Source organism: Rattus rattus, chromosome 14 (genome assembly GCF_011064425.1).
Source record: "Rattus rattus isolate New Zealand chromosome 14, Rrattus_CSIRO_v1, whole genome shotgun sequence".
Lineage (NCBI taxonomy): Eukaryota > Metazoa > Chordata > Mammalia > Rodentia > Muridae > Rattus > Rattus rattus.
In genome coordinates, this window is record NC_046167.1 from 5,768,555 (window position 1) to 5,785,159 (window position 16,605).

General features: G+C 43.6%; 1 protein-coding gene across 1 annotated transcript in view; it reads right to left on the bottom strand.

Annotated features, from left to right (window-relative positions):
• Mllt10 (MLLT10 histone lysine methyltransferase DOT1L cofactor) overlaps window positions 1–16,605 on the bottom strand; it is a 125,762-nt gene that overhangs the window by 10,044 nt on the left and 99,113 nt on the right. Inside the window, exons 14-17 of the mRNA XM_032885013.1 lie at window positions 14,365–14,543; window positions 5,058–5,175; window positions 3,794–3,866; window positions 1,332–1,486 (exon numbers count right to left, since the gene is read on the bottom strand). Of these exons, the coding sequence (XP_032740904.1) occupies window positions 1,332–1,486; window positions 3,794–3,866; window positions 5,058–5,175; window positions 14,365–14,543 (525 nt within the window). The remainder of the gene's footprint in view (window positions 1–1,331; window positions 1,487–3,793; window positions 3,867–5,057; window positions 5,176–14,364; window positions 14,544–16,605) is intronic.

Below are 16,605 nucleotides of genomic sequence, written 5' to 3' on the forward strand. Positions count from 1 at the left end.
CCCAGATGAGAAATGATAATACAGCTAGCCTGCCCTCTGCCCACATCTTTGCTCTGTTTAAAAGGTTCTGCCCACATCAGTTTCCTTACAGTCAACAGTGTTGGGGCACCATACATAAAGGATCAATTCAAGGCACTTAGCTCACTAGCATTTTTTTTAAAGCCTAGTTTTTAAAAATAAATAAATAAATAAATAAATAAATAAATAAATAAATAAAGCACTGAAATTTTCCATACCAAAATGATAAAAACCACCTAACTCTTCTCCCTAAGCTGCTCCAACTGTGTTTTTATGGCATCATGTTACCACACCCCCACCCCACCCCGTTGATAGTAATACTATGTATATATACAAAAATACCATATAATCTCATAAGTATGATTAACATTCTAATTAAATAAAAATTTACTAATTACTATTCCTTTTGCAAGAACAGGGTCTAAAATGTAGCCCTGGCTCTTCTGGAATTCATTACATAGATCCAGGCTAGCCTCAAACTCACAAGAGATCAGTCTGCCTCTGCCTTCCAAGCGCTGGGATTAAAGATGTGTGCCACCTGCTTCTACCTGGTAAGTGGCATTATTAATCAAAAATGGGTGTCACTATGTCTGCCTAGTTATTATTCCTTCAAATTCTAAAACCTGATACCTAGCTACAGCTGACTAGAGACATTTTCTTTTTAAAAGAAGATATCTGTGCATAGGAATCTTTGTTTAAATCCAGAGCTGAGAGGAGAGACCAAGTGTTCTCACAAGTGGTCAAGAACAAAGTCTAGTGGGCAGAGGGACAGCCACAGCCATTTATTTCAACCAGCAACCAAATAACACAGCAAGTTTTGTCAGTGTTCATGTCATTTATCTTCATACCAACCCTAGGAAAAAGGTACAGTCTCACTCTTGAGTCCACAAGACACTGCACACTACACACACACACACACACACACACACACACACACACACACACGAAACCAAAAACCAAAACTTGCCAGAGATATTCTTGAAGACAACTAAAGACAAATTTAGAGCTAACACTGTAGCGATAGCTTTGACCAAGCATGACACACACCTTCTCTAACTACATATATTACGTAACACAGTGTCATTATTCTGGGCAAACACTTTCTGCTGCTGTGTTTTATTTATTGGTTTGTATTTTTCGGGGAAGTTTCTCTGTGCAGATCCAGCTACCCTGGAACGTGACTTGTAGATCAGCCCGACTGAGACCCCAGAGACCCGCCTCCCTCTGCCTCCCAAGCGTGCGCCACCACCGCCCGTGTGCCACCACCGCCCGCTTCCAAGTGCCCGTCTTAGACGCAAGCAGTGGCTACTTACTGTCACTCGGAGTGCCCTGCTCTAATAAAAACTGCTGCCCTTCGCTCCATTGCCTCTCCAAGAGCTGCTCAATACTCACTGCCACTGGAGGCAGGCTTTCCAAACCACTACTGCTTGGCTGATCATATCGAATCTGCAAGTTGCTCACAGGGGATCTGTCAAAAACATTCATTCTCAAGTTAAAAAGAAGGGAGTGGTCTAAGTGGCTGCACATCCAGCCCCTACGTCATTCTAAGAGCCATTGCCTGTACACATTTTCTAGCACCAAGTGGCCTATGGCAGAGGTATCAATAAGATTGCTATTGAGTCATTATCATTCTTCCTCACTAAATTATAAAATAGCTGAACACAGTAAATAATTAAAACCACTAGAAAACAATCGACCACTGTGCGCTGAAGTAGGCTGTCTTTATAGGACACAGGGAACCCGACATCAGGAGAGCTTTAAAGCAGACAGCAGAGAGGAGAAAGGGCCAAGAGTTGACTGCGGGGCTCAGCCTCACTGCTCCTGCAGAGGGCCCTGGAGTACACCCAGAACCCACATGATGGCTCACAACTGTCTGTAGCTCAAAGTCCTGGGGATCTGATGCCCTCCTTCTGGCTTCCTACGGTGCACATACATGACGCACATGTAGGCAAAGTGCGTTAATAAAATTAAATAAAACTCTACTGCTAGGTCTCAATGTGCAGGCTATCAGTACAATACTACAAGTAACACTATCAAGGGCATCTGAATCTTAAGGTCCAATAAAAAGAAAAATTTAATGATTTTCAATTAAAAATAAAAATCCGTTTCAGTTCTATCAATCCAAAGCAACTTATCTGTGTAGAATGTAGATTATACAAGCATTTTTTAATGTCATAACTTAGTTCTTCACACAGTTTTTAACCCTTGTAAAAGAGATGAAAATGAACGGGCTCATTCTTAGGCCCGGTCTTCCTTTCCCATCACTAAACGGGTCATCCTGGTCTCTGGTCTCCATTCTACCTGAGTGCATGCATCGTGAGCTGTTACCATTTTCCAAACACACTATGACAGGTAGGCTGGGTCATTCCACTCCGGGCTGACTTTTAAAGAGTAATGTGACCCTTAAATGGCGCTTAAAGTAATCTGGTGCCACTCACTGCATTATGTTCTGTTTAGCATAAAAACATTTTTACTAAGCAAAATCGCACTCTGAACCCACTCACATAACATGTGTGATGATGTAACTTTAGAAAGGGACAAGGAAACGCTTTCTCTACTAAACATGAGCAAGATTCCCTTAACTTTCTCGTTTGAAAAGAAAACCATAAACTGTATAGAAATACAATATAAAAATCACAGGGCAGTGGTATAATTTTTTTCATTCTGTAGCTCAGATTCCTCATTTCCAAATGAGGAATATTTTAATATTTTCTCCAGAATTTAATAAGAAAAAAACCACATTACTTTTACATAGTTATATTTAGGAATGATATGGGGAAAGGCACACATCTACCCACACGTGGGAAATGGCTGAGGTTACTGGACAGGCTCTACAGCAGTAAAGAATGTGGGACTGGGCAGCAGTAGCTCACACTTTTAACCCCAGCACTGGGGAGGGGAAATCTCTTGAGTTTGAGACCAGCCTAGACTTCAGAGCAAATTGGGGACACCCAGTGCTACATAGAGAAACGCAGCCTTTACAAAAATAAAATAAAAGGTGCTCCTTAGTGAATATTTCCCAGCTGAGTCAGCGACACAAGTGTTCCTTTTGTCAGGACAGGAAAAGCTCTCCTTTTCAGAGGAGCCTCTTCCCTGACAGGAAGACCCGAGGACCAAGCCAGACCTTCTGTCTTCACCACCCAACGCAATGTGGGCAGAGCTTATAAACTGGGGAAAACAAACCGGAGAAGGACGGCACAGCTGGAAATGAGATGAAAAGGCAGACATCACTGAACCCCAAGCCCTGTCATAAACTGGCATCTACTCCACAGCACTGGTCCCCCAACAACAAACCACAACCCACTGATAAATGACGCAGTGCTGATGGCCCTGGCTTATCATGGAAGACCTAAAGCACACGTAACACACACAGAACTGGATAGACTCTGCTTCCAGCAGCCTAGAAGGAACGAGGGGACTTTAGGACGCCTCACACAGTCTTGGCTTACATCTTACGACATTGCATTTTATAAGCAAAAATAATCACCAAGTCAGTGCATTAATCATCCCACAAGCTAAACACACAACTGATAAAGAGTTCAAACTGATAAGAAACATGAAAATGTATTCCTTTTAGCTTAGAAATCTAACAATGTGTTTAAAATTAACATTTCAATTAATTTAGAATCAATTTTCTTGTCTAGACAGGCTTCTTATTCTTATCTACAGAATGCTTTTACAGCTTCAACAGATATACACTTTCCTACTCAACATCACAAATTTCCCAATCTCAAGGTGTTTCTTGCCTAGGCTTCCCAGTAATAACAATGCTTACCTTGGAGAGAGGCTTCCTCGGGGGGAGCTGCCCCGACCAACCAGGCTGCGGGTATTGTCTCCGAGATCTTGATCTGCAGTGGAAATAGTCCACAGTTGGTAACAGGACTCTCTTACTAGAGACACCAAGACTTAAACTCCTGCTCTGAGTTTTCCTAAAACACCTATCAAGCCTGCACCAGGAGCTTTCCGGATGGGAGCTGATGACCGGTGGCCTGGAAAACACTGTCCATACGCGTCTTCTGCAGGTGCTGAAGTCCATAGATTATGCTCTGCTCTTTTATTCCTTCCAATTTTACAGCACAGAAGCATGGTTTGGGTTTGCAGTGCTCTTCCCTCGGCCACTTCTACTTTCTATGGTTAAAGTAATGAGTCGCAGCTGGCGACAACTCTTCTGCGTGCTGAGAACAGCGAGGCCTGATGCTCTTAATTCTAACACTTTGTATCCAAACACAAGTCACAAGGCACAGAGAGGCCAAGACTAAAATTAAAATTGCTAAGTAGCTCGCCACACCAATACATAGTAACATATTTCCAAATTGGCGAAAAAATTAAAAATCTAGATGTGTCAATAAGTGAAACCAGTTCACCCTGATAAATATGCAGCTGATATAGTAAGAGATCTTCACGTTGTAAGCACCTTGCATCCTACCCGCACAGCCCTTTACAGTCTATCTGCCTCCCCTTACTCTACGACAGGTAGCCACTGACCCTTCAGTGAACTGCTAAAGCCATTCCCTCCCTGCAGCCAGCCAGACCACGAGGAATTGTCAACAAATCCGAAAGGATGGAATGAGATGCACAAATGCACGAGTAATTGAAAAGTGCAGGAGGAACATGCAATAAATGTTAACTGGTTAAAAAAACCCGGGATTACTAAAAACTGCAGAAATTCTCTAACAAGAATATTTTTAAACCAAGTTTGGGTAATTCAATTTCACGAATTATGCAAATAAAGGTTTGGGCTATTCACGGTAATGTTACTTTCATTGCAGAGAATTGAGGGCTGAACAAATCCGTCAGAAAAGACATTGTGGCACTCATTTTAGAGAGTAAAAAAGCACAGCACTGTTTTACAGGGTAACATTTACATCCAAATGTAATTCTTTTCGTTTTCAAAGAAAGAAAAACAAAAATAAAACCAAAATCATCTACTAATTACATCCTTAAATGGCTGCCTGTCCGTCCTTCCATCCTTCCTTCCTTTCATTTTAAGAAAATGACCTAAGACAGCGAGAGTCCTCACCAGGCGTGGGGGGCTTTACCTGTTTGGCTGCTCTCAGACTGAGCTATGAGAACGGCCATGGATGGATTCTGATTTAATCTACTGCCATACACATGGGCCGGTGCCTGACTCAGAGAAGATCCAGGAGCGGTGTTTGCCTAAACAAAAAGAAAGAAGCACAGAGTTGGTGGTCAGACGGGTCTTCCTCCGGCGGGCAGTCTCGGCAGTGCTCTCACTCCTCTCGAAGGCCAGCCCAGATGCTGACCTGCAAAGCAAATGCTTCATTTAAACACCTAATGCCAAATTTTGAAAGCTACAGTGTTGTTAAGGAGTAGCTCAATCTGTGAACCTACTGTACTGCAGCTCGTGTGGTAACCGTGTGAACGCTCTTCCCATCACAGGCCAGCAGGGATGTCAGCGTGTGCCTGAGCACGCATCGACCACGCAAAGCCGTGCTTGCCGTTGCTTACCACTGTCTTACACTCTGCCTCCTACTCTGAGAGACTCAGAAGCCTGCTGCGTGTGCTGCTCTGTTTTCATCTTAAAAGAAAGCAAACAGGCATCACAAGTATATTTTCTATACAATGCAAAGCCCAACCAATCACGGCTTTTGTCCTGACCCCATGAAAGGTACGGTTTTCTTGGCAGGAAGCCAGTTCTGCTAGCTGAGGAGCTCCTCCACAGATAGCGACTCATTCATGTTGCTAACCACAAGTCTGAGGGCCTCTTACTGGGACCTGTGCCAAACAAGCCAAGCTGAACCCTTAAACAGATGAAGTCAAGAAGGCTGGCCAAGGGGTTACATAATCCAATGTAATAAAAATGTCTTCTTTGATATGTATACGTTTCTACTTTCCAAGAATATCATAGCCTTAAGATGTGCCATTTTGGAAATATGTCTCTTATACACAAAATACTGTAACTAACAGAAACGTTTTACTACCCTAAAATTATTTTCAGAATAAACAGAATCATTAACTTACCCTTTTTCATATAACTAAAATCAAAGCATAATTATCTTAGAATAAACCTCTTGAAAACAACTTCCAAGGACAGCAGTATTTCTCATGTAAAGAAGCAAGATGACAGCAGAAGAAATACAGGGCCTCGTGACATGGTGACAGCTCAGAGGAGATTGATGATGTCACTTATGACAAAGCAAAAGTCTAGACCATAAATTATTGCTGGCCAACTGCTATCTCGAGCAACAGTCTAGGGTGGCAGTTAGGTAATTATTCAGGAAGCGCTAAGACTGTACTTTCATAATCCACAGCTGTGGCTCTCGAGACCCAAACCCCTGACTTTCCATTATTCCAAAGTACTTTTTAGTTCCTAAGTAATATGAAAACTTAACTTAGCAACTTCTCTATTTTCTCTCTTCCTAAGGATATACACAGAGCCGGTACATTTATATTGTCAAGTCATGTTTAATAACAAAGTACCTCGGTGGATAACAGCCCTTGCAACCAAACTTCATGACTTGAGTTCTAATCCTGAGATCCACTCAGTGGAGAAAACTGACTCCCTACAGGTGATCCTGACACCCACATGTGCAACACACACACACACACACACACACACACACACACACACACACACACACACACACACACACCCTACAGTGTATATTTACATAGACAACTTCGTCCTCAGTGATAGGGATGTGAGCCTGAAGACCAGCACTGGATCCTTACTGTGTATTTAACAGCATGGACACTAAAAGCACAATGAACTAAAATGTACAACTCTCTCGGGCTGTGAGACAGGCTCCATCAGTAAGGTTAAGGTCCCAAGCCCGATGACCCGAGCAAGTTCCGCCCGTCATTCACACAGTACAAGGAGAATGGACTTTTCTGAGTCACCCGGACTCTCACGTGTGTGCAGAACTGTCTATGGAAACATTTTCAACAGTGATTCTGCCCCAACCTTTTAGGAATATTAGCTACTCATAAAGTAAGCAGGAGCAAGAAAACTGGAGACACCAGCATTACAGGGACCACTGAGATGCCTCAGACACGAACACTCAGGCTTAGAACGAAGGCTCTTTCCATGGAAGCGTTCCACTTGTGAGACAGTTTTTAAACGGTCAACTAAGCATACAGAAAACTACAAGGAGAAAGAAAGTTTATTTTGAAGAGGTTTCTTGATAGCAGGAGAGAGACCTGCATGTAGCAGGGGACAGGTGAGTGGGGAGAGTGGGGTGGGCAGAGGGGTGGGCAGGGTGAGACCTTCACGCCCACACAGCAGGGCACACTCAGCCTGTGGGCCCTTTCTTTCCCTCTGCCGCCATCTCTGTTCTACCAGCAGGAAAACCTTTCTAGATCTGAGGAGTTTCTTAAGAGATCCACCTCTTTGTTGTTTTCCTTATTCAAGACAGGGTTTCTCCTGGGCTGTCCTGGAACTCACGCTGTGGGCCATGAGGCTGGCTCTGCCTCTGAGTGCGGGTGAGAGGTGTGCACAGCCACTGCCCAGGCAGGTCCAACTCGTATTAGAAAGAACGTTTGAAGGGAGGGCCTGCTGCTGCCAAGGGTTCATGTCTCTTCGTGGCAGCTTCAAATGCAGAGGGCGCTGTTTTCCTATCGCCTTCGGCTAGGAAGCCGACTATAAATATCAGACAAAGGCAGTACGTGCAGTGCAGTGACTGACCTGCTTGGTGACCATGATCAGAACTATTAAATAAAACCACCATTAGCCTATTCTAAACTAGGAAAGTCTATTTTTTTATTTATTTACAAAGCTGAGGCAGGAGGATTACAAGTTTGAGGCTACATATGAAGATCGTGCTTCAAAAAGGAAAATGAATTTTCAAAAGAGAGCGTATGATTACTGATTTTTCTGGCTAGGAAGGTACTCTCGTGTTGTTCTGATGACCTCTCCTAAGACACACAGCACCAGTCAGGAGCACCACAGAGTCCACGGCCAGCCTGGTGACGAGTCAGACTCTGTTTGACATCCCTCCAGAATTATTTCTACTGTGAACGGTGTCCTGGTTCCTGGGGTCACAGTGTCTCTCAGCACTGCACTGCTCCTTCGGCTGTCTACCAATCCAAATCTAAGCACTCCTAACACTGGGAGAGCTCAGTGTGATGACAGTTGCTTTATCATAGGACCCAAAGACCAACAAACTAAAAGTAAACTCAACAATTACTGAAGTAAACCTAAATTACTTTTAAACAACTGCCTAAGATTTAAAAAAATATGCCTCATGATTTTAATTATCAAGCAGTCATAAGAAACAGAAGCAACTACGTCAGGCAGTGTTCAAACTCAAGACACATAAAATAAACTCAGTAGTTCCAAAACAGACTAGGCTATCATTAAAAAAAAAAAAAAAAAAAAAAAAGGGGTTGGGGATTTAGCTCAGTGGTAGAGCGCTTGCCTAGGAAGCGCAAGGCCCTGGGTTCGATCCCCAGCTCCGAAAAAAAAAAAGAACCAAAAAAAAAAATACCCTTGGGGCTGGAGAGATGGCTCAGTGGTTAAGAGCACCGACTGCTCTTCCAGAGGTCCTGAGTTCAATTCCCAGCAACCACATGGTGGCTCACAACCATCTGTAATGGGATCTGATGCCCTCTTCTGGTGTGGCTGAGGACAGCTACAGCTGTAGTCATATATAATAAATAAATCTTAAAAAAAACAAAAAACAAAAAACAAAAAACCCTTAAGATCAAAACTCTACCTCTGGTTTAATCGAGCTATTAGCAGATTATCTTTTCTATTTTAAGGTTCAGTTGTAAGCACAGATGTGTTTGAGATGAGCTCTGGCAAATGGTGAGTAAACAGATCCCAGGCTCCCTGTAAAGTGGTTTGCTCTACAGGAGGGAGAGCTACCTCCCAGGCAACCAGCAGGCTCAGAGTTCAATCGCCAGGACCCACATGGAGGAAAGAGAGAACCAAGCCCCACAAGTTATCTTCTGTATGCGTGCTGTGGTACACACACACAAGAACAGGTAGGTACTCAGGCCACTGACACATGATGCAATAAAAAGAAAAATGGAAAATACAAGGTCTAATAAATTATTTAAGAGCTACATTATATAAAAGGTACACTATTTTCTCCTCAAAATTGTAAATGAACATGAAGAAGTGGATCTCATAAGTACATGGGGGTATGAGCCCACTTGGGAGGTGGACGCAGGGCCACCAACTTAGCAGCCTGTGCCGAAAAGCAAATACATGAGGCTCTACTTCATAAAAAGGGAAAAAAGAAAATTAGCGGTAAATGGTGTGACTCGCTGTGAAATTTTCATCCTTAGGAGTAAATGCATAATTTAAAGGTAGACTTGAAACTTTATAGTCCTATCCTACAGGACAAGTTAGGACCAACAGTGCTTTAATGCGTATGTTAGTCAACATGGTGGCCAAACTATTCAAGCAAGCTCTACAATGTAGTAGGAGCCACTTCTGCAAGGGTCTAGCACGGGCACACTATTTTAAAATGTATTCTTCCAGCTGGGCAGTGGCTGTGCTCGCCTTTAATCCCAACACTCAGGAGGCAAAGACGAGTAGATCCATGAGTTCAAGACCAGCCTGGTCTACAGGACAGTCAGGCCTACAGACAAACCCTGTTTAGAAAAATAAAACAAAAATATATTCTTCTTAAATTTTGTCAAGACTGTTTTGTGAGTTTGCTGGGAGAGATGGCTTAGTGGTTAAAAGCAGTAGCCCTCTTTTGGCAAGCACCAGGTTTCCACATGGTACAGACACCAATGGGCAAACACCAATACACATAAACATAAGTGATTTCCTGAAAGACGACTTTATTGCCATTTCCAATGCACACACATTTGCTTTCTGTCTGTGAGCTGGGAATGAAACGCAGGAGGTCACAGGTGAGGCAGGCATCCTACTTCACATGTGTGAGTTACACCCCAGGTCCCTACCTCGTGCATACACACTTTAAAGGAAAAACATTTCATCAACCCTGTATCTGCTGCCAGCTCAGCTCCCGGCAAGCCACTAACCGTCTCTATCCTCAAATTCTGTGTCCACTTACAAAACGGGGCTGATGCTACACTGCCTCTCTTACCACAATGCTACAGGAATACGGTTAGTACTCAGAACGGGCCAACAAAGGTGCCTTAACAGGGATACAGGCTTTAGCTTGTCATTTTTAAAATTAACTTTGGTGGCAGCCATGATGGTCCGACTGGTGAGGCGCCTGGTAACAAGCACAGTGGTCTCCCTTTAATCTCTGAAACATGCAGGCTGGGAGAGAGCAGACTCCAAGTATCCTCTGACTATTAACACGCGCTGTCCATGTGCACACGCGCGCACACACACACGCACACACACAAACTTGAAACATAAAGCTTTTAAAAACAAACTATTTATGAACTATTGTGATTTCTGGTTTTGCATGAACTTGGATAAGATAAATTGTCAATTATATACTGATGCTAATTTGGGCAAATTTCCAAGAGTAAAAACAATTAAAAATGTTAGCACAAAGGCTCTGCTCTAAGCAGTACTTCACCCACAGACTCTATTGTAAGACAGCCACACTACTGAGTGAAGGGTCCATCTGTGATCTCAACACAAGCAACACATACAAGACTAAGTACAAGGTAAGGATTGAAATGTTTCATAATTCATATCAAAACTATGTTATATTAAAATAATATACATTAACATTAAGAATACATGTTTGACCAGAGAGGGTTTCTTTTTCTGCAGGAAATCTGAATGGACACTAGGCAGAGACTGGGTCAAGTCCCATCTGTTGTTCACAAGGATTCACACTGCACACTTCAAACATGCTCTGAGCACACTCCACTCCTCAGGCAGCCTCCGCCAGGGACGCGCTAATGCCCAGGGGTGGGGAGATGAAGCCCAGCGTGAGCAGCTCTCCGCTCCCTGGAGTAGGCACTGCGGACACTGTGAGGTTCCCTTGCATCATCCTCCACTACTCAATGCCAACGGCTCCCGAACTGTTACAGGCTCAATGTGCGGTTAAACCACTGCTTAGGCTGAGCTGAAGTGAACCACAACTGAGTCGCTAAGACACAGGAGGGGTGAAAGTGCGGTTAAACCACTGCTGAGCTCCGCTGGGCAGAGCACTGGGCAGGACAACCAATTCTCAACAGGTTCTTAGTGCGTTAGTGTCTAGTCCATGCTACCACTTATCTTTTAAGGAGAAAATAGTACAATTTAAAGGGCAATATGAAAAGTTAATGGTACTCCTAAAATTATTTATTTATGTCCTTTACATGTGATCAAATTAGAACACACCAATGTCACATAATATTTTACCTTCTGTAAGAGTACAGACCTACATGTATGACTACTGTATTCCTGACAGCCTATGTACCGAGTATTTATACTGATTATTGGTGAAAGAGAAATTATTTTAAAAACAAGTACAATGTATCAAATAAGCTGAGGTTTGATACTTAAAAAAAAAAAAAAAAAATCAAGTTGAGTTTGTTTTGTTTTGTTTTTACCATTTCTCCTTCCTGCACACAATTCTACAGGTCTGTTTCTAACTAAAAGCCCAGATCAAACCAACTACTCTGCATCTCTAACCTGTCCTGACTTCTGCCTTCTTCACCACCTCCCTGGGTGATGATTTCTAAGGCATCAAAAGTAAATGTTGAATTCGCTGACACTGAGGGTCAGAAAGAGTAAGGATGGTCCCGGGCTTCTGTTCTAGCTCCAACCAGGCTCCTAAAGCTTCTGACTTCACTAAAGTATGCAGGAAAGGACTGGTCAACATTACTACATTTCTATTCTCTGTGCACATTTTAAAGTATCTGTCCGGAGGGGAGAGAGAAAGGGAGGGGGTGACACGCATGCACCTGGGTGTGTGTGTGGGGGGGGGTCTCCTTTCCTTTAGGTAGTGCTGGTAAGTGGACCCTGGCCCTTGCACATACTAGGTTCTTACACAGTTTCTAATAGCTGTGACATGACATCTAGAGTCGTATTTTAAATACCGGTAACGTTCACTATCCACCTTTTAACATTGCTTTGTTTCAAAAGACCAAACAGTAAGTAACTACCTACATCAACACACTGTCCATGAAGTGGACTTAAGACTTAAACACTACCATGAAGTAGAGAGGAGGAGACATGATGACAAGTCTGCAGTTCTCATAATGCAGTCAAAATGGTTTTTTTATCTGTTCCTTTAGAGACTGCTTATAACATTTCACATTCAACACCATTAATAGTGTCTTAGGCATCTACACTGAAGGAGATCTGCCTCAGCTCACCTTAGAGGTCAGTGTACCTCAGCTGCCTGGAGACTGATGGTTGCTACAGCAGCAGATAAGCCAGACTAAATAGGCTTCTGCTTCAAGGCAGAATGCATTTACCACTAGGTAGAAATGCATGCTGCTCTCAGCAAGTACTATGGGAATCAAACTGTGTTTGTATGTGCGTGCGTGCGTGCGTGCGTGCGTGCGTGCGTAAGGTCCATGTACATGAACATGGACAGGGATTCCTTATACCGCGTGAATTTCTTTCTCACGCCCACTTCCCCCATGCAGCTCTCCCTCCCTGATACAGACACTGACCACACCAACATAATGGATAAGGAATGAGGCTCTGCTTAATTCAGCCTGCAACTAACAACAATAATTAAAACAGAGCTTTACAGAGCAGAAGATAAAATGCACACTGAAAATGAAAAGTGAAACCTGGTCCAAGCTCTCCTCTGACTAAACTGAACTGCTTGTGACACGGCACTCACACGCTCTAACCCAGCCCATGACTTCACTCCCCTGCTTCTCTAGTGACGTAACCTGAAGGAAGACCCTCTAGAGTCACAGGAGAGCCTCACTCATTCCCCAAACAGTCAGTTTCCGTGTCCACAGACGCTCTGCACTCAACAGCTGCTTGTTCTCCTATCTGGACGACATCATTCATAAACACGCATCACACTACTCTAACACTGTATTCTGATGATACAGCTTACAGAAAACACCAAGAAAATGCACATGGATTCTGTAGTCCCACATACTAGAAACTAGGCTAAAGTTTGTACTGATTCAGCTTATTTTGTCTTAAAAACAAAGACAGAAAACCAAGAGCCAGAGCTAGGGCTCACGCAGACGAGTTCTCTATCTAAGCGTGCACAGCCGTCTGCGCACATACGTCAAAGACAAACACACACATCCACTCACACAAATAAATAATTCAGTGAGTGTGTGTGTGCATGTGTGGAGAGAGAGAGAGAGAGAGAGAGAGAGAGAGAGAGAGAGAGAAAGAGAGATTGATTTAGAACTCTCAAACTATATTGCCATTGGAGGTGTCTATTTATATGGCGTTCCAAAACACTTAACTGTCTTATTAATACAATACAACCGTGGGCTGGAGAAATGGCTCAGTGGTTAAGAGCACAGGCTGCTCTTCCAGAGGTCCTGAGTTCAACTCCCAGCAACCACATGGTGGCTCACAACCATCTGTAATGGGATCCGATGCCCTCTTCTGGTGTGTCTGAAGACAGCTACTGTGCACTCACATGCATGAAATAAAATAAAAACAAGTCTATGGTTTTTCCTCTTTATCTCTTGTCTTTGCAACATTCCTATTGCCAGGCCTACCAGAACTGACCAGTGTCCATTACTGAAGAGTCTAAAAAGCAGGCCACAAATGCAAGGCCTAATTAGCCCAAAGAATGAGTTCAAAGAACCCTGGGCAACTCAGCTGAGACTCCAAATTAAAATAATTAAAAAAGAAAAGGAAAACCAAGGGCTGGGTGAGATACAGACAGTGGTAGAGCACTGGCTCGTACAGTAAAGCAATGTATTTAAGAACTGAAAATAATATACAGATCCCATAAACAAGGCTGTGTATCGAGCTACAGACCAGATTGTGACAGGAAGCAGAGAAAAGTGATCAAATGTTTATTTGTGAACACTTGTCTCCCACCAGAAAAAAAGAAAAAAGAAAAACTTGCATGTATGAAAGCATTTAAAAGTATTTTTAAGAGAATATGATATTTGGGGATATCCTTCCTATTATCATTTTACTCTATGTACGATGGGTGAGTGCGTGCGCACGAGTGCTGAGGCCAACAGAGGACAGGACAATCGGCCCCTGGAGCTGGAGGCACGGGTGCTTGGGAGCCAGCAGAACTCGGGCTGTCCACAAGAACAGAGCCACTGAGCCACGGAGCCGCTCCTCCAGCCTGCGCATGTCCTCTCCTGCAGCCTCTCCTGCATTAACTAAAATAACTTACACCAAAGATTTCCAAATACTATTTTGCAACTTCAAATGGTCTTTAAAAAAAGAGAGAGAGAATAGCCCACAAAAGCCCTAAACTGACTCCTACTTTCTCCTACATTTTCTGAATTTTTGTCGGAGAGAAGCTCTTGCATAGCTAAGGCTGGCTCTGAGCTATGACATACCTGAGTTGTAGCAGCAGCGGGGGTTACAGATGACGCAGCCGAGGGGGAGAGAGCTCCCACCTGTTGCAAATGCCCAGACGACTGCTGAGGTATATGAGAGCTAGAGACGGGAGTGCTCGATCCTGAGCCAGACACCACGTTTGGGAAGGAAACGGCTACATCATTGCTGTTATAAATACCTGCAACCAAAGAAATTTTATTTAAGTATCTCATAATTTAGCAGTCAAATTGGTCAGACAAGATTTCTCCTTGATCCCTTCCCTACTAATAAATTTTAATTAGTGTTTAAAACTATGTTAGAAGAAACTACCACTAACTTTTCATAAGATATTTGTCTAAAGAACCTATTTCACTTTTCACAGAGCAAGTGTTTTTGGTAAACAAGAACAGTTAAGCACTGTCAGCATTTCTAACAACAACACGAGGCTTCCACTCGGCAGAATGAAGCAGCTGACGGCCATGGCTTTAAAACTCGGTAAGCCTTTCAAAACGCTCAGAGCCCTAGAAATCATGACTGAGAAGCAAGAAAATGGAAAGAAAACTTGTTCTAGAAAGACTACAATGTACAAATACTCTACAGCAAGACTAATTTTGAATCCAGTAATAAAAGACCTTCACACATAACAGCTGCAAAAGCAGAGGTGGCTTCTACTGAGAACCGGGAGCAGGACTGCCTCAGGTGACAGCATGGAAGACAGGGGAGCAGCCGATTCTCAATTCTGAAAACACGGGGGACAAGAAAAGGAGGACAACTTGACGAAAACCTTTGCTCACTGTTGTATCAGGTAAAGCCACAAGGAAAAAGGGGATGAGGATGTAGATGTTACTCTATCCACAAGAGCTAGGAAGAGAAGCAGGAGAACAAACTAACAGTTACTGGGCACCGCCGCCCCATGTATTCTGGGGAAAGAAACAACAGAAGTGTGAAAAAGCCTTATGTTAGGTGTGAGCATGAGAAGCTCAGCACAGATCACTAACACCCTCATTTAAAACACAAATGTAGCCCACGTAACTGTGACTCCAGCAATGGGGCTGAGAACTGGGCAGTGGAGCCGTTAAAGGCCTCCTCCAGCCCACACACACGAGCGAGCGAGCACACGCGCGCGCGCACACACACACGCACGCACACACACACACGCACACACACACACACACACACACACACACACACACACACACACACACACACGGGGGGGCTGACGACACCTGACCCTAGCAAGGAAGGAGTTGGTAAGGCTCCTGGTACAGAGTAAAAGGCCAATGTGACGGTCTCTCCAGTGTGTCAGTAAGTATCCAAACTGAAAAACCTGTTTTAACCATGAAAGGAAGAAAGGAGGAAATGGAGAGAAAGGAGGGGGGTGTCAAGAAAACACCCACTCTATACTTCTAGAAGGTAGTAATAATTAGAAATTATATCAGCTTATGAGTGCGGTTTATTCTAAAGAACATAAATATTGATTCATGCAGATAAAAATCATGTACAACCTTCTTCAAATAGAAAGACGGAGAACTAGGACACTTTAAAGGCTCTACACCTAGAACTTAGATTTTTATATCATTTCTGAATCACCAGTTTCTAGAGAAAAAAACTAGTGTATTCATCCTGCAAATATCTGAGAAGTCACTGTTTCCCAGACATTATTCTAAACCTTGGGTAGCACTGTGCAATACATATGCTCTCTGCTTTCAAGAACCTTGGCAGAAATGAGGATTACGGTGACACATGAAAGACACGTGAGACTGTGGTGGGTAAGGCGGGTGGATCACACAGCCCTGGGTCACAGTTGGGGATGCAAGAGACTCCCTGGGATGAGCCGGTGTCCAAGAGCACTCACTACACAACACAGAGGGACAGTGTGGGGGAAGCAACGGTGCAGGCAGCACCTCCAGACCTGTGCAAGGCAACTGTGCAAGAGGACGGGTACCAACCCAACAGCAATGGAAGGTAACTGTTCCACTGGACACAGAGCTCACACAGTGCTGCTGATGAACAAGAAGAGAATCAAGGCAACTGGGCTGGGCAAACATCACAAGGTTCTTGGCACTTAGTCACTATTACACCTGGAAAAAAAGGGACACAGTCCTCAATAATTCTTTGTTGTGGTTTGCCCTGGAGTTCTCTGTATTTTGGTGCTAATTCCACTGCCCCAAGGACAGCTGCCTAGTCACTTACTCAGGAATCAGGTGACTTCACCAGAACCTTCACCCCATTTAATTTGTAAAATACAGGTGAGGGCAGGA